The 26,843-nt window shown below is 43.2% G+C and overlaps 2 protein-coding genes across 2 annotated transcripts; one reads left to right on the top strand and one right to left on the bottom strand.

The window, feature by feature from the left end:
* The first annotated feature begins 1,404 nt into the window (after positions 1–1,404).
* LOC139472835 (uncharacterized) lies at positions 1,405–7,584 on the top strand. The gene is made up of 3 exons (XM_071255306.1): positions 1,405–1,636; positions 2,534–2,674; positions 7,325–7,584. The coding sequence occupies exons 1-3, from the start codon at positions 1,405–1,407 to the stop codon at positions 7,582–7,584; spliced, it is 633 nt and encodes a 210-aa protein (XP_071111407.1).
* Positions 7,585–9,164: 1,580 nt separating this feature from the next.
* On the bottom strand, positions 9,165–21,855 carry LOC139472905 (uncharacterized). Its single transcript, XM_071255366.1, has 4 exons — positions 21,774–21,855; positions 19,982–20,056; positions 18,406–18,810; positions 9,165–9,430 (listed from the first exon to the last, which is right to left on the bottom strand). The coding sequence occupies exons 2-4, from the start codon at positions 20,031–20,033 to the stop codon at positions 9,165–9,167; spliced, it is 723 nt and encodes a 240-aa protein (XP_071111467.1). The 5' UTR covers positions 20,034–20,056; positions 21,774–21,855.
* Between the last annotated feature and the right edge of the window lie 4,988 nt (positions 21,856–26,843).

Raw genomic sequence — 26,843 nt, 5'->3', positions numbered from 1 at the left:
ACACTTTAACACATGACACCTCTTCATTTTGCACCTCTTGGTCCGCTCATTTTGCTTATATGGCCAAAAGTATCCGTATTTAACTGGAAGTCTGGACATGAAATTTAAGGATATCATTATACGAGAACTGATGTTTGTTCATTAAATACCATTAACATCTGAAAAGGACAATATATGAAATTGAACAATTTTCTTCTCCAAAAATATTTTAGGAGGAATTTTACCATTAAAATAACACAGAATATTACAACAGGTACCTGTAATGCACAGGCTAACATTATTTACCAGAAGCAAGTCATGAAGAAAATTTGCATCCGGATACCTTCCGGAAACCTTCCAGATGCCTTCAACAACCTTCAAATTGCTAGGTATTTTCAAGTTATTTTTTTTATGTGTTTCACACTTAAGTGAACAAAATGCACCCCCCAAATTTTGACATTTTTTTTGGAAGGTTTCCGGAAGGTATCCGGGCCGGATCCAAAATGGGAAGGTATCCGGAAGGTTTCCGGAAGACGGAAACCTACACTTTTTTTGCTGTGTTTCGTTCCTGTTTTTGAGAGAATATTTCTCTTGCTTCATGTTTATTGTTTAACCTGGATGCCGAGTTACTTTTTCTAAAGCCATTTTCAATAGATCTGGAAAGTGAACGTTGTGGGAAAATTGCGCTCGCGCGACACCTCCGACTTACAAAATTACACAGAAATGTGGAATATTAAATATCCTATCTTTGTTTTTGTTTGTTTGTTTGTTTGTTTGTTGTTTAACGCCGCGCTCCGCAATATTCCAGCTGTATGGCGGTGGTCTGTAAATAATGGGGTCTGGTCCAGATAATCAAGTGTGATCATGAGCATCGATCCACGCAACTGGGATCGTCACGCCGAAGACCAAGGTTCGATTCCCGACATGGGCACAATGTGTGAAGCCCATTTCTGGTGTCCCCCGCCGTGATATTGCTGGAATATTGCTAAAAGCGGCGTAAAACCATACTCACTCACTCAATTATTTCAAAAAGAATTGTAAAAGAAAAGATAATCTGTGCCATTATCTTGATAATTCTATAAGTATACTTCAGCGAAATAAAGGAAGCTTTTTCGCATCCTTCATAATATAATTTGGAGACGAAATGACATTTTGTTGTTGATTGTAAACTATGCAATATTCCAGGAATATGACTTGCGTAGATCGATGCGCATGCATCACTGGATTGTCTGGCCCAGGCGCGACTATTTACAGACTGTCGTCACAAAGCTGTGCGGCGTTAAACAACACACAAACAAACAAGCAAACACTCACTCACTCACGGAGCGCCTGCGGGGATATTAATTTCGATCAAAACTGTAATCCTTCCTGATAACGCATAACCCCGTAGGCAGGCATACAGAGACGGCCGCGTGTGCAGCAACGATGTGGACGGTGGTGTTTGCTGCTGTTCTCTGCCCCCCTCTGATGTTTCTGCTTGGTGCATCAGAAGGAAGTGATATACAAGAATGGGAATTTAAGACAAGCAAACAACCTTATGGATTCAAGTCAACTGTGTTAAAGCGACACCACCGCTTCCACCGCCGCTTCCAAGATAATGACGTCATGACTGTGACGACATCTTCTGTCCCTGGAGTTATATACTTGACAGCGAATGGTACGTAAAGCTGTTTTAAAATAAGTGTGTTCTTGTTAACACTTTAGCCTGCTACCCGTGAAGATCCGGCGTAGAATAGGTCTTCAGCAACCCATGCTTGCCGTTAAAGGCGACTATGCTTGTCGTAAATCATATTCCAGCTATATGACGGCGGTCTGTAAATAATCGAGTCTGGACTCGACAATCCAGTGATCGATATCATGAGCATCGATCCACTCAATTAGGACCGATGACATGCATCAACCAAGTCAGCGACCCTGACCACCCGATCCCGTTAGTTGCCTCTTACGACAAGCATGAACGCTTTTTACGACAAGCATGCTGTAAAAGGCGACGATGCTTATCGTAAGAGGCGACTAACCGGATTGGGTGGTCAGGCTCGCTGACTTGGTTGATGTGTGTCATCGTATTCCAATTACGTGGAGGGACGGTCGAGTAGCCTCGTGGTTAAAGCGTTCGCTCGTCACGCCGAAGACCCGGGTTCGATTCCCGACATGGGTACAATGTGTGAAGCCCATTTCTGGTGTTTCCCCACCGTGAAATTGCTGGAATATTGCTAAAAGCGGCGTAAAACCATACTCACTCACTCACTCAACTGCATGGATCGATGTTCATGATATCAATCGCTGGATTGTCTGCTCCAGACTCGTTTTTTTACAGACCGCGGTCGTATAGCTGGAATATTGCTGAGTGCGACGTTAAAGATTGTTAGTGAGTTGGGATTAACGCCGTATTCCAGTTATATCACGGCGTGTCAGCTTAATGTGGGAGGAAAGCCCGAAGTGATGCAGGTTTCGGACGTTTACCACTTCGGTGAAACCCACGAGCACGGGTATGGTGCTGACAAACCTAGAAACATAATCGGGGCGAACCGGGATTCACTCACTTCTGTTTCAGCTCCCTGCAAGGGCCAACACTACGGCACAAGGTGTTCCAATAATGCTGAATGTGTGGATCACAGGACACAGTGCATTGACCAAGTGTGCAGATGTCGACCAGGCTACAGCTTTAACCCAGGGACCTGTTCATGTATCGAAGGTACAAAGGACATCTTGTTTTGTAATTGTTTAACAACGCACTCAGCGATATTCCAGCTTCATGACCGCGTAGTGCGTTGTTAAACAATTACATCACACTCTCAGCGATATTCCAGCTTCATGGCCGCGTAGTGCGTTGTTAAACAATTACATCACGCACTCAGCGATATTCCAGCTTCATGGCCGCGTAGTGCGTTGTTAAACAATTACATCACGCACTCAGCGATATTCCAGCTTCATGGCCGCGTAGTGCGTTGTTAAACAATTACATCACGCACTCAGCGATATTCCAGCTCCATGGCCGCGTAGTGCGTTGTTAAACAATTACATCACGCACTCAGCGATATTCCAGCTTCATGGCCGCGTAGTGCGTTGTTAAACAATTACATCACGCACTCAGCGATATTCCAGCTTCATGGCCGCGTAGTGCGTTGTTAAACAATTACATCACGCACTCAGCGATATTCCAGCTTCATGACCGCGTAGTGCGTTGTTAAACAATTACATCACGCACTCAGCGATATTCCAGCTTCATGACCGCGTAGTGCGTTGTTAAACAATTACATCACGCACTCAGCGATATTCCAGCTTCATGACCGCGTAGTGCGTTGTTAAACAATTACATCACGCACTCAGCGATATTCCAGCTCCATGGCCGCGTAGTGCGTTGTTAAACAATTACATCACGCACTCAGCGATATTCAAGCTTGATGACCGCGTAGTGCGTTGTTAAACAATTACATCACGCACTCAGCGATATTCCAGCTTCATGGCAGCGTAGTGCGTTGTTAAACAATTACATCACGCACTCAGCGATATTCCAGCTTCATGGCCGCGTAGTGCGTTGTTAAACAATTACATCACGCACTGAGCGATATTCCAGCTTCATGACCGCGTTACCCGTGCAGATCCGGAGTAGAATAGGTCTTCAGCAACCCATGCTTGCAGTAACAGGCGATTATGCTTGTCGTAAGAGGCGACTAGCGGGATCGGGTGATCAGGCTCGATGACTTTGTTGATGCATGTCATAGATACCAATTGCGTGGATCGATGCGCATGATATTAATCACTGTATTGTCTGATTCAGACTCAATTATTTACAGACCACCGTCATATAGCTGGAATATTGCTGCGTGCGGCGTTTTACAACCAAACCAACCAATTGCGTGGATCGGTGCTCATGATGTTAATCACTGGATTGTCTGGTCCAGAGTCGATCATTTACAGACCGCCGCCATATAGTGAGTGACTGAGTTAGTATGGTGTTTCGACGCTTTTAGCAATATTCCAGCAATATCACGGCGGGGAACACCAGAAATGGGCTTCACACATTTTACCCATGTCGGTAACCGAACCCGGAGCTTCGGCGTGACGAGCGAACTCTTTAAACCACTAGGCTACCCGACGCGCCCGCCGTCATATAGCTGGAATATTGCTGAGTGTGGCGTAAAATAACAATCAAACAAGCAACAGCCATGTTGGGATCGCTGGTAAACGAGTGCGGCGTAAACCCAGAAACCAGACCAAAACAACACCAAATCATGTCCGCGTGTTGAAAGTCCTGAGGGACCAGATTATCCAGTGATAGATACTGTGAGCCGTCTGGATACGATGACACATGCACTCTAAACAAGGCATAAACATATGTGTGTTTTGAACAGATTTGATTTTCTAAAATAAAACATTAAGAAAATAAACTGACGTCCAAAAGAAACTTTACCAGAGTTTGAAATCAGTCTTACTCAAAAACAACAAAACATACATGCATGAAGAAAAGTGTATTGAGAAGATCAATATATCAACATAATCAGCATTGCACATGACAATCATACCGCGACCGAGAGAGCCCTCGAAAGTTGGGTGTGGTACAAAACTCGAGCTTTCAGAATAATGGACAATAGGCAGAGTACATAAACTATCGCTCACGTTCAAGTGAACAAGTCATTAGTAGCGTGTGGGACCATCAAATGCCTCAATACACGCCAAAACTCTTCGACGCACAGAAAAAAGGCAGTCGTCTGATGAGGTCACGTGGAATTTGACGCCATTCTTCTTGGAGGGCCAAGATCACTTCTTGCCGGTTGGCTGGAGAGTGTGGTCGTTGTCGAACACGACGATCCATCAAGTCCCAGTGGTGTTCTATGGGGGAAATGTCGGGTGAGCGTGCAGGCCACGGTAGGGCGTTGACGTTGTTGGCTGCGTGGAAATTTCTGGCTGTATGGGCTCTAGCTTTGTAATGCTGATAAATGACACCACGTGGCTGCTGTGGAGAAATTGTAGGACAACTGGACGAAGAATGTTATCCGTGTAACGCTGAGCTGTCAAGTTTCCGTCAACGATGACCAGCGGTGTCCTCTCCTGCCCACAGATCCCTCCCCACACCATGACACTCCCTCCACCATATGGAACGACCTCCTGCACGTAACAAGCCGCCGTTCGTTCACCCCTTCGGCGGTAAACACGTTGTCTTCCTTCATCTCTAAACATACAGAATCGACTTTTGTCAGTGAAGACAACCCTCTGCCAGTCACGTCGTTGCCAACGTCGTACAGTCCGGGCCCATCTCAATCGCAGACGACGCTGTTGTCAATAGCTGTCCTCTGTATGGTCCAAAAGCCCTGATTCCATGAGCCCTGAGTCTCCTGGCCACTGGCTGTCGACTAACCCTGTGACCTAAGGCATTTGTCGCCGATGACGTCACTGTCAGAAAGCGATTTCGGATGTGCAAGGTACGCAAGTACCAGTCATCATGGGGCGTGGTCACCCTGGGTCTGCCTGTCAGCGGTCCGCCCGGTCTGTCTGTAATGTTGCATCAAGTTGGTAACGGCAACACGGGAGCAACCGAAGGTTCGTGCAATATGGACGTGGGTGGCTCGTTCACGTTGTTGACTGTGAGTCGTGGCATTTCTTTTATTTTTTATCACTGTGGATGTCTGACTTGCCGTTGCAATCGTTTTATACCCTTACCCGCACGTGCATTTGCAGTTGTCCGTGTGGCACATGTTTTTCACTTTTTCGCTTGTTATCTCGCAAACATGTAACAGACGATTAACATTTTCTGCATATCATAAAAAAAAAATGTATCCTTTGTCTGAAATTTATATTTTCAGTTGGTAAAGTTTCTTTTGGACGTCAGTTTATATTGTCATGATCAGTGGTAATTTACTATCACCGGACCCGTGAAGATACGGGGTAGAATATGTGTTGGTTCAGCAACCCATGCTAGTCATAAAAGGCAACTAACGGGATAGGTTGGTCAGGCTCGCTGACTTGGTTGATACGACCCGTGAAGATTCAGGGGAAGAATAGGTTTTCAGCAACCCAGGCGTGTCGTAAAAGGCGACTATGCCTATGGTAAGAGACGAATAACGGGATGGGGTGGTCAGTCGCGCGGACTAAGTTGATGCATGTCGTCGTATCCCAATTGAGTGGATCGATGCTCAAGACCCTGAAGATTCCGGGGTAGAAAAGGTCTTCTGCAACAAATACTTCAGGCTCGCTGACTTGGTTGATAAATGTCATCTAACCCAATTGCGTGGATCGATGCTCATGCTGTCAATCACTGGATTGTCTGGTTTATTTAAAGACCGCTGTCATATAGCTGGAATATTGCTGAGTGCGGCGTTAAACAACAAGCAACCAACCATCATGATATCAATCACTGGATTGTCTGGTCCAGACTCGATTATTTACTGACCGCCGTCATATATCTGGAATATAGCCGAGTGCGGCGTTAAACAACAAACCAACCAACCGACTTGGTTTAAGCATGTCATCTTATCCTATTCTGGGATAGATGCTCATGAGGTGAATCACTGGATTGTCTGGCCCATACTCGATTTCTTACAGATTGCCGTCATGTAGCCTGCAACCTCGGGGTATCGCGGTAGTTGTCATACATGTACGCTAAACGGAACAAAATGCATTCACTAACCTTTATGATTGATTATTTGTGTTCTCCATTTCAGATGTCATTTATTTTATCTAACAATGCATATTTTACTGATAAAAGTTCATTTAATACATTAGTAGCTCCGCGTAGAAGCCGGGCCTCGCGCTCTGTTTGACAAGGGAGAGACCTCCATCGTATCGCGGTGCAGAGAAAAGTTGTGTTTGGAGGTCCGAATTGGAAAAACAGAGGACATATTTCTACCATTTTTTTGTTTCTACCAACCACTTGGTATGGTTATGCCAGACATCAGTGATTTGTCCAGACAAGTGCAAAGGCGGCACAAGTAAAATTCTAAAAGTGCTATCAGTAATAGGTATGCAATGCATATTTACCAAAAAGTAAGAGAAATATTTAAAGAATCAACAACAAAATATCAGAAATGTTATTCTTAGATTGTTTTAAAAAAAAATGGATGACAATAATTTGTCACAAAATGGAAATAAAGTTAAATGTCAACAATACATATATAAAAAACACTCCTAGTATGCCCAAAGTATGTATTTATCTTTTGGCTACAAGTGAAGAACGTATTTCTAAGTTTGGCATTTCGCAACGAGTTGACAATTGTTTTAGGTATGCCCGTTTGCGCTTAGACGGAACCACGGGGTCCGAGTAAGCTGGAATAGTGCCAAGTGCGGCGTTAAACAACCAACCAAACAAACAAACAAACTCTTAAGTTTGAACCATTCGTCTTTACAGTGTTTGCAGAGTACGGAACAACCAGCAGCCTTCTTTCCCATGGGTACTGCATCACAGGTTACAACGACGCCGTGTACGTTAGCGTGTCCTCCCCCGAGGGCTGCAGGGAGAAGTGCATGAGGCAGAAATCCTTTCTTTGCAAATCTTTCGAGATATGGTTGAATGGGTGTTATGTTTCAAGGGTCACAAAACTCGATGTGAAAGCCAGGAAATGGAGGCTGTTTCATTCCTGCTCGTACTTTCAAAGAAACTGTGGGTAGACCCTTAATTATCCTCTGACGTTTGATACTTCACAGGGATGGAAGCAATCTCGTCATACAAACGTGTCGGGTTGAGGCTATCCCTAAATGTGTTCTTCACACTTAGTAAACTCGATCAATCGTAGCCGACACGTGAAGATCCGGGGTAAAATAGGCCTTCAGCAACCCATGCTTGTCGGAAGAGTTGGTTGGTTGGTTTGACGTTTAACGCCGCACTCAGCAATATTACAGCTATATGACGGCGGTCTGTAAATAATCGAGTCTGAACCAGACAATCCAGTGATTAATATCATGAGCATCGATCCACGAAATTGGGACCACCCGATCCCGTTAGTCGCCTTTTACAACAAGCATAGTGACCTTTTACGGCAAGCATGGGTTGCTGAAGACCTATTCTACCCCGGATCTTCACGGGTCTCGATCCACGTAAGTGGGATCGATGACATGCATCAACCAAGTCAGCGAGCCTGACCACACGATCCCGATATACTCGTCTCTCACGACAATACACAACTGACTTTCATGAAATAAAACTCTTTTAATCATTAACGTTTCCATTCGTATGTTTCATAAATAACATTGTTTCAGCAGATACATGTGATAATTTATATGACGAAATAATCAGAGGACGTTTCTCTCCGAACAACTCCTGTTGAACTAGATTGTTTTGTCCAGACTCGGTAATATATCGCCGTCAAAATGCGGTTGATTTGTTGTTTAACGCCGCACTCAGCAATATCCAGGCGATATGAGGCGGTCTGTAGATAATCGAGTCTGAGCCAGACAATCCAGTGATTGCTATCATGAGCATTAATCCACGCAATTGGTTGGTTGGTTGGTTGGTTGCCTTTCACGACAAGCAAAGTCACCTTTTACGGCAAGTATGGGTTGCTGAAGACCTATTCTACCATGGCGTCTTCACGGGCCTACACGCAATTAGGATCGATGACATGCATCAACCAAGTCAGCGAGCCTGACCACCCGATCCCGTTAGTCGCCTTTTACGACAAGCATAGTCGCCTTTTACGGCAAGTATGGGTTGCTGAAGACCTATTCTACCCCGGCGTCTTCGCGGGCCTCCACGCAATTGGGATCGATGACATGCATCAACCAAGTCAGCGAGCCTGACCACCCGATCCCGTTAGTCTCCTTTTGCTTGTCGTAAGAGACGACTAACAGGATCGGGTGGTCAGGCTCGCTGCCTTGGTTGATGCATGTCGTATCTCAATTGCGTGGATTGATGTTCATGATGTCAGTCAATGGATAGGCTGGTCAAGACTTGCAGTCCGCCATCATAGAGCAACAAACAAATAAAATTTTCAGACCGCCGTCATATAGCTGGATTATTGCTGAGTGCGGCGTAAAACAACAAACATATCAACCAACCAACCCGGTTATGTTTCTAGGTTTGTCAGCACCATACCCAAGCTCGTGGGTTTCACCATTGCCGGGTGGTAAACGTCTGAGACCTGCATCACTATGGGCTACTGTTACAAACCCAACTCACTCACTCACTCCACATTTCCGAACATCGAATACCCTTTAAAACCCGGAAATCTGAAAACATTTAACCATATAATTTAATGATATAACTTCATGTCAGTGAAGATATATGTCTCCCAGCCTGTGGCTAATGACACGTCTGTTGTGTTGATTGGGGTAGTGAATAGTTCACACACCTTGTCGGCTCTGCTGAAGCTGAGGCTGAAGCATCTCTTGCGGATGACGCACTCCGTGACGCAGAAGGCCCCAGAGACGTGAGAGTAGGCCTTCAGTAGAAAACCGCCTTGATATCTCACACCGTCCATCCTCTCTGTGTCAGGGGGTCCCGTACAGTTGTCATACTCTGAATATAGAAGGGTATGTTCATGTTAGAAATGGGAACAAGTAAATGGGGTTTAAGTGAGTGAGTGAGTTAAAATTTAACGTCGCATCGGCATTATTTCAGCCATATAGCGACGAGACCAAGTTAATATATTTACAATTTTGTCATTAATGCAAAGTTTTGTTTAAAAACAAGTTGTAAAACATATTTGACCATACTATATTTAGAAACAATTCATGAAACATATTTGAGCATAACAATATCATATATACAGTTTTAAAACACGGGCTATAGGCCACCAGTAACCAAAGCTAGGCCACCTCGCTGGGGATCATGGGGACTTACAGTACCTCTGCTTCCTGCATGATACCCCAGCAGGATTTACGTCATCACTTTAGCCACTGGTGGTTGTGCACAATACTAGCCAATATAAAAAAATACTCATCAATGAGTTGGCTTAAAAACACTGGTTGAGGATAGTTACATTGATTATGATAGGATTACGTGTCACGCAGGGGGGCAATATTTTTACGGTACTTTAACCTCCTGGACAGAGCTTTTAATAATGTCTGTTAACAGTAGCATCACACCAAAGTTAAAAACAAGCATTTAATTATTCACATACATATTTAAAATTTATTATACAGACCCAATTTCTTTCAAGTAATTTATGATGAGATGCCCGCTGTCACGGGAAAAGAGATCTTGCAGATTCACACTTTGATAATGTGAATCCCTTGCGATTGCAAAGTCCTCACAGTCAAGCAATATATGCTTGACGGTGAACCTTTCATCACAAGGGATACACTTAGGAGGTTTGTCCTCATCTGTCTTTAGCAGATATTCGTGTGTAAACAGACTGTGGCCATTACGACATCGTCGTAAGACGACCTCGTCATGTCTTGACTGACAACCCAAGTAGGTATGACCGATTGTTGGTTTCAATTCGTGTAGTTTATTGCTTCCTACTTGGGTGTCCCACCTCTTCTGCATAAGATCCCGAGTATAAGATATGACGGTAGGCTTGAAATCACTGTACGGGATCCGAAGTTGAGATAACGGTTTGTCAAGAGCTGCTTTAGCTGCAGCATCGGCTTTTGAGTTACCTGTTATGCCTACATGGCTTGGTACCCAGCAAAAGACGATGTCACATTGGCCAGTGGAAAGATCATTATAGAGTTCTAAAATGTCAAGGATAATAATATGGTGAGTCACCTTTAAGTGCCTGAAGGCAAGATAACGAATCAGAGAAGATGATGAAATTTTTAGACTGGTTTTGTTGTTTAATATAAGTCAAAGCTGTTAGGATAGCTTTGGCCTCAGCAGTAAAAATTGAACTAAAATCTGGGATTCTTGAGGAGACAGTTCTGGATCCAACGATGGTGGCACTTGCAACTTTGCCACCATCCTTGGACCCGTCTGTAAAAATGGACCTGTGAGAATTATATTTGGAGCGTAATTGGTTATACGATTGTTGATATACCAAAGGATTGGTATCCGACTTTTTTAGATTGTTAGAGTGAGGCCTACTTCTGGCTTCACCATCTGCCAGGAAGGAGAAGACAGAAGACGGTGAGGTGATATAATATTTAAATCTATTTTAGCTGCAGTGATGTATGGTTGAATTCTGATCCCAAGTGGTGGAACCAGGGTTGATAGATTTCGAAACAGGTTTTCAAATTGAGGGTGGAAAACACAATTGTACGCTGGGTTAGATTTATTTGAGTGAAATTTAGTGATATGTTGCAGTGAAAGTTTAATGCGGCGCAGTTCGAGTGAAGGTTAATCTGCCTCCACATACAAACTGTCCACGGGAGAGCTCCTAAAAGCTCCAAGACAGAGTCTTAGGCCTTGATGGTGTATAGTGTCCAAATTTTCTAAATTTCTTTTGCAAGCTCCACCATAGACAATGGAACCATAGTCCAATTTGGAGCGTATTAATGATCTGTACAAGTGAAGGAGGATGTTCTGATCCCCCCCACTCGGAGTTTACAACGACTTTTAAAAAGTCGAGAGCCTTCAGGCACTTTGCCTTGAGATATTTAATGTGTGGTAAGAATGTGAGATGACGGCCAAATATGAGGTCCAGGAATTTGGCCACCTCTACTACCTTGATAGGAGTACCATCTAAAAATAAATCTGGATCCTTGTGAGGTTTGTATTTACGAAAAATGTGAATACAGTTTGTTTTGGATTTAGAAAAATTGAAGCCGTTTTCGTTGGCCCAATTTTGAATTTTGTTAAGACAGAGCTGTGAAATCGTCCACAAAAAGTGAACCATCAACACTATTGTTTAATACTTTAGTGAGACTATTTATTTTGATGCTGAAAAGGGTGACTTATAGTATGCTGCCTTGAGGGACGCCCTGATCTTGATCAAAATGATCAGACAGGGTAGAGCCCACTCGTACTTGAAATTGTCATGTTGTATCATATGCTTTCTCTAGATCGAAAAAGATTGATAAAGTATGTTGTTTGTTGACAATGGACTTTTAATAAACGATTCTTAACGGTCAATGGTACTTCTGTTTTTTCGGAAACCACACTGAATGTCACTCAGGAGGTTATTGGTCTCCAGGTACCAGACTAATCAACTGTTGACCATGTGCTCCATGGTTTTTACAAACACAGCTAGTTAATGATATTGGACGGTAGTTGGATGGATCCGTATGATTCCGTCCTGGCTTTGGAATAGGAATAATTATAGCATTGTGCCACGGAGAAGGGAAATTTCCGGTCGTCCATATTTCATCAAATATACAAAGTAACGTTTCCAAACATGAATCGGGCAAGTGTTTCAGGAGCTTATAGTGGATGTTGTCGCTCCAGCTGCAGTGTCATGAGATTGCCCTAGGGCATTATATAATTCATGGAGTGAAAATGTTTCATTATAGTCCTAACCATTATCAGAGTTAAAATTGACTTTTTTCGTTTCCTGCTGTGTTTGAAACCTCTGAAATTGAGGATTATAGTTTGATGATGAGGAATGATGTGCCAAAGTGTCACCAAGTTTGTTGGCAATTTCGGATTTAGTAGTTAAAAGTGTATTACCATCTTTAAGATGGTGAACTCCAGATTTAGATCCTTTGGCCTTAATCTTTTGGATCATGTTCCACACCTTGGACATAGGAGTGCGGGAATTAATTTTTGAAACATAGTTCCTCCAGGATTCATGTTTATTCTGTTTAAAGGTACGTCTCGCTTTAGCACCCGTGACTTTAACGTTATTCAATTTGTGGACAGTTGGATGTCGTCGGAAATATTTTTCAGCTTTCTTCCTATTTTTCCTAGCTTGTTTACAATTATTATCGAACCATGGTTTACGTATATGAGGGTTTGCAGAGGACTTAGGAATGCTTTCGTCTCCAATAGCATTCAGTATATCTGAAAAAAGTTGTATAGGATCAGGAACATTCCTGAAACTGTCAGTTTTTAGTTTATGAGGGTTGGTTCGTCAGACGGATTAATGGTTGTAATTATTGTTGGAAAATGGTCACTGCCACAAAGGTCATCATGGACCGACCATTCGAATTCATTTAAAATATTTGAATCTGTCAGTGAAAGGTCAAGGGCAGAGTATGTGCCAGTGGCGGGATGAAGATATGTGGTATTACCATCATTGAAGATGCATAAATCATTGTTTGAGATAAAATCTTCAAGGACTTTTCCCTTATTATTTGTGGACCAAAGGAATTATGGACCTCTGCTGGGACCTCTAAAGGAGAGGTGGCCTTTGGTGTTTGCAGCTGTTTTTGCTGCTTCTTTTTCAATAATTTCTTTTCCCTGTTTGTAAGTTTAGTAATTTCTGGTTCTGGTTCTGGTTCTGTTTAGGGTTCATGTGTTGGTGTAGGAGTCTGAGACTCAACATTTTTATGTCACAGCTGGTTTATGGAGTGAAGCAGTAGGAAGTGGCTGAACTGACTTGACCCATGTCAGATCAGTCTGGCACTCGATAGAGGCAGTAGTGACAGGAGGACGAGAGCCAGCAGCGGAGTAAGAGATAGGGAAGACCCACAACCCTCTTCTTAGCTTCGTGGTACGAGACATTTTGTTCTGTATTGACTTTAATAATTTGGGACTCGCGTTTCCACACAGGACAGGATTTTGCGGAAGCCATATGGTTCCCACCGCAGTGTGCACACTTCAAATCCTTCCTGAAGTCAGTGGCCTCGTGTTTGTCACCGCAGCCGTAACAAACAGCGGAGGCATGGCAGGACTTGGATCCATGTCCAAACGCTTGGCAGGTGTAGCACCGGAGAAGATTGGGGATATACACCTCCACTCCGATGTTACAATAACCAGCTTTGATAGATTCAGGGATAGTCGTTCGGGCGAAAGTGAAGAGGTAGGTGTTGGTCGGTTGGACCACACCATCCCTCTTTACAGTGAATCGTTTGACAGCTGTGACGGACTGCTGGTCAAGTTCCTTGGCTATATCGTCTTCGGACATGTCGGACAGGCAGCGAGCTCTGTCACGGACAATGCCCTTACACAAGTTCAGTGTCTTGTGCACTGAGACAAAAACTTTGATATTGACAAACTCATTTAAATCGAGAAGAATCGGGAAAGAATAGGTCTTCAGCAACCCATGCTTGCCGTAAAAGGCGACTATGCTTGTCGTAAAAGGCGACTAACGGGATTGGGTGGTCAAGCTCACTGACGTGTTTGATGCAGGTCTTCGATCCCAATTGCGTAGATCGACGCTCATGATATCAATCACTGGATTGTCTCGACTCGATTATTTACAGACCGCCGTCATATAGCTAGAATATTGCTGAGTGCGGCGTTAAACAACAAACCAAACCAAACCAATTGCATTGATCGATGCACATGCTATCAATCACTGGATTGACTGGTCCAGTCTCGATTATTCACAGACCGCCGTCATATAGCTGGAATATTAATATTGCTGAGTGCGGAGTTAAATAACAAACAAACACACAAACAACGAACAAAGATAGCCACAGAGCGCAAATTGCAAGCGCTGCCTAATCAATTATTGACATGGTTTACAAGTTTGTGCTGTTTGGAATTGTTAGACAAAAAAGTAATATATTTCTGAAATATAAATAGTGTCATTAAAAAGTATGTCCTGAAATATGTTGGTAAAATATTTCATCCCAGTTTCGGGACATTTATGGCTTAACGCCGCACTCAGCAATATGCCCCGCAATTGGGACCGATAATGACATGCATCAACCAATTCAGCGAGCCTGACCACCCGATCCCGTTAGTCGCCTCTTCCGTTAAGCATAATCGCCTAAATTATACAGATCTCAAAGGTTCATCTGCCAGGTCGTGATTCATCGGACGTTTTTTCAGCAGTATCACATCTTTTTTTTTTATTGAACTTAAAAGCCCGAGTATCAAATCCGGCGTTCACTTGCATTTATTGGCTTGCTATTACCGCCAAGTCGTTGAGTTACATTTGTACCGGGAATTAATGTATATAAATTGATGTTTGACACATGTGAAGTTGTTGACTCAATGTATCCCCGTGGATGCTGTTCCATGTTTATATATACCTCCACACACAATAACAACGGGATATGCTGATCTGAAACGCTCCTTATCATCATCGACTTCGCGGTGTTTTTTTCACATCAAGAGCTGTGTTATCGCTATGCCTCTACGTGTTAGTATTGACATAACAGAGGGTATTCGACACTATTTCATTTCAAAGTGGTGTTTGTATCCTGTTTATTACAAAGTAGACCCAACGAAAGGAAGGTGATGTGTTTTGCTGCATGTGTTGCTTGACAACGCTATGAGGTCTATACCAAAACGTCGTTATGACAGCATAATAAAAAGAAGTGGTTATCCTTAAAGTATATAGGCCTCTTTGTCATCCGTCAACTTCTAAGGAATGCCTATCAAGCAATTCATCCTGCTGATCGTGTGTTTGATGAATGCACATCAATAACGATTGAAAGGATGAGACGCATTATGATCAATGTATTGGTATTTGTGTTTAGTGATGCTTGTACAATTGTCATATATCAGATCCGGGGTAGACTATGCTTGTAAGATGCGACTAACGGGACCGGGTGGACAGGTTCGCTGAGTAGTTGATGCATGTCATCGATCCCAATTGTGTGGAGATCCGTGATATGTTTATTAATCAGGATGAAATAGTGATACCAGGTGTTCGCGAAGGCAAGTCAATTGTTCACCTGACAAAACGTATCAACAGTATATCGGCCATGCAGCGTATCGTCGCGTGAAGATTCCGGGATAGAATAGGTCTTCAGCAACCCAAGCTTTCCGTAAAAGGTGACTATGCTTGTTGTAAAAGGCGACTAACGGGATCGGGTGGTCAGACTCGCTGACTTGGTTGATACATGTCATCCATCCCAATCGCGTGGGTCGATGCTCATGATATTAATCACTGGATTGTCAGGACCAGACTCGATTAATTACAGACAGCCGTAATATAGCTGCAATATTGCCGAGTGCGGCGTTAAAAAACACACACGAAAAACAACATATGTTTTTGTTGAACCCCGCCCTCAGCAATATTCCAGTTATATGAAGACGGTTTGTAAATAATCGAGTCTGGACCTGACAATCCAATGACTGACATCATGAGCATCACGAGTCACGATCAGACAATTGAGGGATTGGCATGAGGATTCTCAATACAGAGAACTGAGAGACGATGTCAGCGACTTGGACACCTGTTCCCGTAAACTTGCCCCCTACGACAAGTATAGGTTGCTGGGGACCAATAATTCTCATGCGGAGTCCCCTCGCGTATCCTAATAACCGAAGGGACTAGAGGGTACATGCTTAGTTCTTGTTTGTTTTAATCCGGAGTCAGAATTATTCCTGTTCTCGCACAGCAGGTCGTGAATAATCAAGTCTTGGTTACACCACTGGTTGATAACCGGGGACCTATTAAGCCCATAGGGTGTGACAAGCATGGGATATCGGGGACCTATTAAGCCCACAGGTTATGACAAGTATGGGATATCAGCGACCTATTAATTAACACATGCTATCAAGCCAACAGAGTATGACAAGCATGTGCTCTCTTCATTAACCCATCCTATTAAGCCCACAGGGTGTGACAAGCATGGGATACTGGGCACCTATTAAGTCCACAGGGTGTGACAAGCAAGGGATATCGGGGACCTATTAAGCCCACAGGGTGTGACAAGCATGGGCTACCATGCACCTATTAAGCCCACAGGGTGTGACAAGCATGGGATACCGGGCACCTATTAAGCCCACAGGGTGTGACAAGCATGGTAAAGCGGGTACCTATTAAGTCCACAGGGTGTGACAAGCATGGGCTACCATGCACCTATTAAGCCCACAGGGTGTGACAAGCATTAGATACTGGGCACCTATTAAGCCCACAAGGTGTGACAAGCATGGGATACTGGGCACCTATTAAGTCCACAGGGTGTGACAAGCATTAGATACTGGGCACCTATTAAGCCCACAGGGTGTGACAAGCATGGGATACTGGGCACCTATTAAGACCACAGGGTGTGACAAGCATGGGATACTGGGCACCTATTAAGTCCACAGGGTGTGACAAGCATGGGATACTGGGCACCTATTAAGTCCACAGGGTGTGACAAGCATGGGATACTGGGCACCTATTAGATCCACAGGGTGTGACAAGCATGGGATACTGGGCACCTATTAAGTCCACAGGGTGTGACAAGCATGTGATACTGGGCACCTATTAAGCCCACAGGGTGTGACAAGCATGGGATACTGGGCACCTATTAAGCTCACAGGGTGTGACAAGCATGGGATACCGGGCACCTATTAAGCCCACAAGGTGTGACAAGCATGGGATACCGAACACCTATTAAGCCCACAGGGTGTGACAAGCATGGGATACCGGGCACCTATTAAGCCCACAGGGTGTGACAAGCATGGGATACTGGGCACCTATTAAGCCCACAGGGTGTGACAAGCATGGGATACTGGGCACCTATTAAGCCCACAAGGTGTGACAAGCATGGGATACTGGGCACCTAATAAGCCCACAGGGTGTGACAAGCATGGGATACTGGGCACCTATCAAGCCCACAGGGTGTGACAAGTATGGGATATCAGCGACCTATTAATTAACACATGCTATCAAGCCAACAGAGTATGACAAGCATGTGCTCTGTTCATTAACCCATCCTATTAAGCCCACAAGGTGTGACAAGCATGGGATATCGGGGACCTATTAAGCCCACAGGGCGTGACAAGCATGGGATACTGGGCACCTATTAAGCCCACAAGGTGTGACAAGCATGGGATACTGGGCACCTATTAAGCCCACAAGATGTGACAAGCATGGGATACCGAACACCTATTAAGCCCACAGGGTGTGACAAGCATGGGATACCGGGCACCTATTAAGCCCACAGGATGTGACAAGCATGGGATACTGGGCACCTATTAAGCCCACAGGGTGTGACAAGCATGGGATACTGGGCACCTATTAAGCCCACAGGGTGTGACAAGCATGGGATACTGGGCACCTATTAAGCCCACAGGGTGTGACAAGCATGGGATACCGGGCACCTATCAAGCCCACAGGTTATGACAAGTATGGGATATCAGCGACCTATTAATTAACACATGCTATCAAGCCAACAGAGTATGACAAGCATGTGCTCTCTTCATTAACCCATCCTATTAAGTCCACAGGGTGTGACAAGCATGGGATACTGGGCACCTATTAAGCCCACAAGGTGTGACAAGCATGGGATACCGGGCACCTATTAAGTCCACAGGGTGTGACAAGCATGGTAAAGCGGGCACCTATTAGATCCACAAGGTGTGACAAGCATGGGCTACCGGGGACCTATTAAGCCCACAGAATGTGACAAGCATGGGATACCAGGGACCTATTAAACTCACAGGGTGTGACAAGCATGTTGTACCGGTCACCTAGTGCGGTGTGAAAATCATTTGACACAGGGGACCTTCTGATCCCTTCAACCAACAGGGTGTGAACAGCTGCGTGTTGTGGCTTAACTTACCAAAAATCCATTTAGCGCTTGGGGCGTTCACAGTGAAACTGTCGACACCGGGAATAAGGTGAGCAGTATCATTGTAGAGAATGTCTGCGTCCTTCACCTTGCCCCGACCAATTTTGAAATGCCCATCTTCCCAAGAGGTCCAAAACTGAAGATAGCCAGTGCAGTTTAAGACCGACCCAGAGAAGTCTACAGTTGTCCCAAATGCAAAGAATCGGCTTTGAGTGTCGAACCATCCCCCGAGTAGCATCCTGTACATCACTTGTTCACGGAAGTACAGTCTGATGTTGAAGTCTTTACACGCCATGATTTTGTACGTGATCCAGTCCTTGCCACGAATATCAAAGCCGAAGTTCATGGGGTTGACAACGTCTGCGTATCCTTGTGTGTTGAACGTTATCGAGCAGACTGGAAGGAAAGACAAAGCGTTGGTGAGTCATTCTCCAAGATATGTATCGTCGTAGATTGGAGATATAATACCCTTGATAATCGCGGATGAGTTAGCGACTGGGAGTTGAAGCCGTGGTCATCACAACTTTTGTTTTGTTTGTTTGTTGTTTAACGCCACACTCAGCAATATTCCAGCTATATGACGTAAATAAACGAGTCTGGACCAGACAATCCTGCGATTGACATCATGAGCATTGATCCACGCAAGTGGGATACCATGACATGCATCAACCAAGTCAGCGAGCCTGACCACCCGATTCCGTTTGTCGCCTCTTACGACAAGCAAATTTAGAGAAATGTATATACAAAGATGCTCAAATAGAGGTAGTTTCATCTTACACTTACCTCGGAATAATGTTTACCAAGACATTGAGTTGGAATACATATCTAGAATCTACATCTGTTAAAGCTAAGAAAGTGTTGATGTCGATGTTGATGTTGATGTGTTACAACTGACTGCATTTGAGCTCAAATTGGAACTTCAGTTCGCCTACACCTTAATTCACCTACACCTCTATTCGCATACGCAAAAAGTATACTCTACATTAGTGACCCCTATTTCATAATGGGCACTTCCAGCGCAATATTTTTATGCATTACCCCTTTTGGTTTGAATTCGGGAACAACTTTGTCATAAATATTTTAATAATCTACATTTGCTAATTAGCGTGTTGTATGGTGTCCAATCGACCCGTGAAGATCCGGGGTGGAATAGGTCTTCAGCAACCCATACTTGCCGTAAAAGGCGACTATGCTTGTCGTAAAAGGCGACTGACGGGATCGTGTGGTAAGGCTCGCTGACTTGGTTGATACATGTCATCGATCCTAATTGCGTGGATCGATGCTCATGCTGTCAATCACTGGATTGTCTGGTCCAGACTCAATTATTTACAGACCGCCGTCATATAGCTTGAATATTGCTAAGTGTGGCGTTAAACAACAAACAAACAAACAAACGATGATGTCCAATAAACACTTGCACTGTTGCAACTAAAAACATTAAAATATGCTAAATAAGAGAGATCTTTATGAGTCATGAACAATCACCCATTTACGAATTCGATCGTTTATTATTTATGTCAATTGCACTTTATTTTCAGCATGCTAAACGTTAGAGCACGATACATACCTCCCATAGTAACACACAACGCCAGCACAAACGGTAGGAACACACACGTCATTTGGATCTGCTCGTTATCTGTAACTGAAATGTTATACGGAATTGATTTGTGAATAACGTCAACAGAGAATGAGTTAGAAATTGCTTTGCGCCCTAATGTACAGTACTCAACACTATCACATCTGACTCCTGAAGGTCCGGGGTAGAATAAGGACTTCAGCAACCCATGCTTGCTGTAAAAGGCGACTATGCTTGTCGTAAGAGGCAATCCTTTGAGTTTTCCTACTTCAATCCACAAATATGTTTAATTGAAATCAAGACATACTCTGGTGACATTCGTTATATGTCAAGGAAACAAGACAAACTGAATTTTTGTAAAACATTTCGTAACAAGATTTGAGGGAGGTATGACAGACAGATATACCGTCTGTGCGTTAGCAGTATTTAAACATTCATCAAATGTACTGAATATAGCTTGTTTACAATTCTATCAAATACTAAAATATCTAATAAAATAAAATAAACACTTTGCCATAAATCATTTATACTTCATACAGTGAAATTTGAATTTGAATTTGAATTTGTTACAATGATCATTGAATGATAATCCTGTTAGGATTCGGTAGACGCTCACTGCATTGTATTTGGGCTGTGACTAGTCGTCAGGAAGTTACTATATTTAGATGCTAGTGTGGTGTGTAAACTACTGGTTATCGTACTGGTTATCGTGATGGTGTTGTGTAGAAGTTTCCTGTGGTTAGTTGGATAAGAGCGTGTTTAGGCATATTTAACACTTTTCATCACATCAAGACCTGCTTTCATGCGAGGATCACTTATCATTCCTGATTCTCTTCCTAGCCCGTTTCGGAAACTTGACCACTTTCGCCACTGGGTGAATATATCTTATTTTCAGACTTTTGCTATCATCACTGTAGCTTTGTATTTGCTACTGACCACTGCCATCTGTGGATCCGGTGTACAATAGGTCTTCGGCGACTATGCTTGTCGGAAGATGCGACTAACGGGATCGGGTGGTCAGGCTTGCTGACTTGGTTGATGCATGTAATCGGTCCCAATTGCGTGGATCGATGCTCATGGTGTCAATCACTGGATTGTCTGGTCCATACTCTATTATTTACAGACCGCCGTCATATGGCTTGAATATTGCTGAGTGCGGCGTTAAAAAACAAACCAACCAACCAAAAATGAATATTGTTCTACAATACTATTGTGTACTGCCATTGTCATTGCTGTGCAGTAATTTGTATTGATAAGTTAAGCTAGTGAGCTTTTGTAATGCATTTGTTACTTGTTTACCATCGGTTGATTGTTTGTTGGTTTCACACTATATAAGTTCGTTATGTACATTTCTGGGTTATCATATTGTTTCAATTTGGGTATCGACACGTAACAATTTTCTGCTGCTACGTGTCAGCTTGATGTGGACCACACTTGCGCACGTGAATTTCACCAAAACGGTAAACGTCTAAGACTTAGGCGTGTACCGCCTTGTAGGAAAGCAACGAGCGTGGGTTTGGTCCCAACAAGCTGTTAAGGTGCAGACAAACCTGGAAACTTAATCAGGGCGAAGCGGGATTCGAACCCAAGATCACAGGTTACTTGCAATGCTGACGAAACACCATGAAGAGAACTATTCTTGAAAGTTCACATATCTAATGAAATAAGACATTTATGAAACACAACAGTTTCTCCACTTTGACAAATGTAAATTACCAAGTAATTGATTGATTGTCATATTTAGAACAAAGCTAAATCATGGAAAACAAACAAGCTGATCTACCTGATTGCTGGTCACCCCTCAGTCAACGGGTAGATACTAGTAATCCAACAGCTGCCTGATCGTCGGTTCTGAGAAGGCTGCTTCAACGCACACGATTAACTGCATCTAACGAGCGCGCACATTATCGATGAAGTCTCGCTTATGAAACGGACGCTTCATTATTTCAACGATCAATCGATACAGAACATGGGACAAAAGGCACTGTGTTATGTTTTGGTTTTGGTTTGATTTGTTGTTTAACGCCGCACTCAGCAATATTACAGCTATATGACGGCGGTCTGTAAATAATCGAGTCTGAACCAGACAATCCAGTGATTAATATCATGAGCATCAATCCACGCAATTGGGATCGATGACATGCATCAACCAAGCCAGCGAGCCTGACCACCAGATCCCGTTAGCCGCATTTTACGACAAGCATAGCCGCCTTTTATGACAAGTATGGGTTGCTGAAGACCCATTCTAACCTGGAATGTTCAGGGGTCTGTGTTATGAGAGCTCAGCTTCATATTCAAACTAACTCTATATAACATGACCTTACAAACTGCCCACTCGGATTATAAAGCATGTTGTATAAATGATGATGAAGTGATAACTATACGGTCTGATGTTGGTTGTTGTTTAACTCCGCACTTAGCAATATTACAGCTATATGACGGCGGTCTGTAAATAATCGAGTCTGGACCAGACAATCCAGTGATTAATATCGTGAGCATCGATCCACGCAATTGGGATCGATGACATGCATCAACCAAGCCAGCGAGCCGGACCACCAGATCCCGTAAGCCGCCTTTTACGACAAGCATAGTCGCCTTTTACGACAAGTATGGGTTGCTGAAGACCTATTCGACCCTAGAATCTTCCCCGGTCCGGTCTGATGTGAAGACATGGATTCTGTAGTTCACCTGCGTTCAGTCATATAACGGCGTGTCAGCTTGATTTTGGAGGAAAGCCCCGAAGTGATGCAGGTCTCAGACGTTTACCACTTTGGTCAAACCTACCAGTAGGGGTATGGCGCTCATATACCTAGAAACCTAATCAAGGCGAGCCGAGATTCGAACCGACGATCATGGGTTTCTGTTGCGCCCAAGGAACGACGCATCTTTCCACAGTGAATGGTAAGACACGTAAAACATCACCATGCAAAATGAAAAACACATAAGTAAACATGCATCAGTCATAAATGTTGTACGAATGAGGGGGGTTACAAATAAAGGGTTTAAAATATAATTTTACAATGCCTGTTGAAATAATTATGACGGCGGTCTTTAAATAATCGAGTCTGGACCAGACAATCCAGTCATTGACATCATGGGCATCGATCTACGTGATTGGGATACCATGACATTCATCAAACAAGTCAGAGAATCTGACCACTCCTTCCCGTTAGTTGCCTCTGACGACAAGCATGGGTTGTTGAAGACCAGATCTAACCCGGATCTTGACGGTTTGATATTATAGAAAAATACACGCTTTACACGGTTGCCTATAAGAGACATGGAGTCTTTCTTCAAGGTTTTGATATTTCACTTACTTTTATCCTAACCTTTTTCAAATTAACACAATTTGTCATACCAATATATGATAAATCATGTATAAAAACAACCGAAAACATGGAAAATGTACTTTCAAGTAGCTATTGAATCGCTGAAATGTGAAGCGAAAATGTCAAAAACTAAAATGTAAATGTCCAAAACAAAAACGAAAAGGCCAATAACTAAAATGGAAATGTCAAAAGCAAAAACGAAAATGTCAAAAACAAAAGCGAAACTGTATGGTGGCCCATAAGGGACATGGAGACCGTTTTTCAATATTTTGATATTTCACTTACTTTTATCGTAACCTTTTGCAAATTAACACGATTTATCATACAAATATGTGATAAATCATGTATAAGATAATACTGAATTGCTGAAAAATGAAGCGAAAATGTCAAAAACTAAAATGAAAATCCAGAAGACTATTTCCACCGCGGTGAAATTAGACAGACTTTATGGAACGACATAGAGGTCAAAAACATCGTTAAAGTTCCAATCACAGGTTCAAGATAATTGAGCACTGTTCGATGTTTTATCCGCGGTCCTTACCGCGTCAATTAAAATACTACATCCTAAATGAATTGTTTCAATCGGCGCGGTTTTACCAACCACTAGCCCCTACCGGTTAGCGTCTTGCAGTGGTAAAACCGCGCCATATGGAAACTGAGCCGTCGTACCTTTTAGCATAGGTTTTGTATAGCATTTCATAAGGCCTCCCTAAACGTACCCCAAACCGCGTTAAATATTAAAACATGTCTGACGTATTTGAAACGTTATGTCTTAAAAGTTGTAAGGGAAATAACCAGAGCACAACCTTAGCGTTGGGATGACGTTATATGCTATCTGGGTACAACAGGTTACATAATATTAAGTTTGCTGAATTTGAACAAGCTTGCAGAAATCTGATTGTGCATTTTAAGATTCATCTTTACCAAACGATCTTAACCATGATGTTTCAGGATGACTCATAAGCAGTATCAATATTCGGTAACTGTGAGACCCGTGAAGATTCCGGGGTAGAATAGGTCTTCAGCAACCCATGCTTGCCGTGAAAGGTGTCTATGTTTGTCATAAAAGGCGACTAACGGGATCGGGTGGTGAGGCTCGCTGACTTGGTTGAAGCATGTCATCGATCCCAATTGCGCGGATCGATGCTCATGATATAAATCACTGGGTTGCCTGGTTCAGACTCGATTATTTACAGACCGACGTCATATAGCTGTAATATTGCTGAGTGCGGCGTTAAACAACAAACCAAACCAAACCTAAAGACTTTCAAAAAATAGGATTGACAGCCTTGGTGTATGTTGCGAAGCTCAAACATTTCTGTGATAGCCCGCCTTCGGTTAACACTGAGCATACACCTCCAAGTACAACCATCTCGGAAGGTTTGCAAGCTGCGTCACATGTACGGGAAACACGGACAAAACTGCTAGACTTGCTGAGAAGAAAAAAGAGGTGAAGTAGAACAAATCCAGAGACGACAAAAACAGCAGGCAGACCTAAAAAGAGTACAAGAACCATTAATATCGGTGTGCGAGTCCTTAATGTATGAAAACGCGACAAAGATGCCTGGAAAATGGCTAAATCAATCAAAGCCCCACTTAGAGACAAGAACTGTAGTGTTATGGAATTTTCACTGGATTCAACATATGAAACATTGAAGACTAAAATAGGGTCGGCGCTGTTTGTGCACGGAAATAATTCCGTTCTCGGAAATGCTACTGACTATGATTTAGAGGTCGTCAATGGAAGAAATGAAATTCTTAATGACAATCTATCCTGCAGTTTTAATTTAGGAAACCATAATGAGGAAAAAAAAGATCCTGGGAGCCATTCGCTTCTACCTTCTTTGCAGTCCACGGAATCTAGTCAGTGACACTGATGGCAACAGTGGTGAGTATCATACAGTTTAACAGTAGCGCATACAAGATTGTTTGACGCATTGATTGTAATTGATTTTGGTGCATATTTGTTAACTTACTTTCCAGATTGAGACACAATACTTCCAGAATTTGACCTTGTAACTCCAAGTGGGGAAGTTATGTTTCGTCGAAGGACTTCGAAACCGATCAAACACCTCACCGTCAGCAAGTCAATCAAAAAGATCATCGACCGCGACGTCATCAACTACCGTATATCCTTCCACCACGACTTTGTTGTCAGGGTTGCCCCTTGTGACAGCATCGTCAACGTTTCATCTCGCTCTCACGTCTCAGCCTCGGGTGAATCTTCAGACCATGCCACCCTCCATGGAATGCCCATCAACCAACACCTCACAAAATACCGCTGATCATATGACCGCTTCACAGGAAATAAACTGTCCTTCTGTTCCATCGACATTAATAGCAGGATACAACATGCAGCGGTAAGTATGAAACATTATCGAAGCTTACAGTCAAATGTTTCGGGGATATTATTACTCTTATCTTAAGAAAGTGACGGGAGCCCATTTTTTGGGACAAAACATATTATAACCCGTTACAACGAAGTAGGCAGGGCGTCCTGAAACGGTGTCCGTCCGTCTGCCCGTCCGTATGTACGTCCCCAAATCGTATCCGGTGCAAAGCTCGTATTTCCAAATGAACCTTTGAATGCCTATCAGGCTCATGCTCAACTGGTGCTTTTGCTATTGATGAATTTTAGCGATTCTTATGTTTGACGTTTCTTTGACAACAGGTTGGACTTAAGCTGCCTAATTGGGTTAAAGGGAATGTTTGACTAGTTTTCCAACCTATCAAAATTGAGTTTGTCTGTTCCCTTCTATAATTTAGCAATTCCTGTAGAACAAGTCACAGTTGATTTAAATAAACTCTTAAAACCTTCCTCGCAGCTGATCAACGTTGCTTTGGGTTTAAAAGATCTAGATATCGAATCATATCTATGAGACCTGGCGTATTATGTTCAAACTTTAAGATGCGGTTGACAGGTGACATCTTAATTCATGATAGTTGCTACCTGACCTTATTCCTGATCTCATGTAGTTTTGGTTATTACTGAAGGTGCCTGGATTCCTCCGAAGCGATGATGGGTATAAGAGATAAAGTTGCTCCGGACAAAGGAACAAGGGTCCTGAATGTAGTCAGAGGAAAGGAGTTAGATGGTGCCAGTAGAGCGATCAGGCGTTCTTCTTTCGATCCACAATGTTCGCTTTCTGTTAAATTCATAGATGATGTGGGGACAACTGAAGGTGCCATTGATGAAGAAGGTGGACCAAGAAGGGAGTTCTTAAGTCTCGTCGCAAGAGAGAGATCCACGATAGTCCCATGTTCTCAGGGCCAACTGGTGATAAGTTTATTATCCCGAACCAAAGAGGTAAACTGTAACAGTATCATCTAAGTCCATTTATATATTGACAGATGCAACGTAGGTCATTTATGTTCCCTCGCTCACCGGTCACCATACTTCCATATCATACAATTTAATTTTTGAACATGCAGGTGCTTCATTTGCTTTCATACATTTTAGAAGCACAAAGAAGGTTGTGTTTTGGTAGTAAAGTAGCCGTCTTTAATTTATTAATATTTCAACT

The sequence above is a fragment of the Haliotis cracherodii genome, unplaced genomic scaffold (assembly GCF_022045235.1).
Source record: "Haliotis cracherodii isolate W230 unplaced genomic scaffold, xgHalCrac1.p SCAF_25, whole genome shotgun sequence".
Classification (NCBI taxonomy): Eukaryota; Metazoa; Mollusca; class Gastropoda; order Lepetellida; family Haliotidae; genus Haliotis; species Haliotis cracherodii.
The sequence above is the reverse complement of the archived record's forward strand: the minus strand, read 5'-3'. Positions and strand labels throughout refer to the sequence as shown.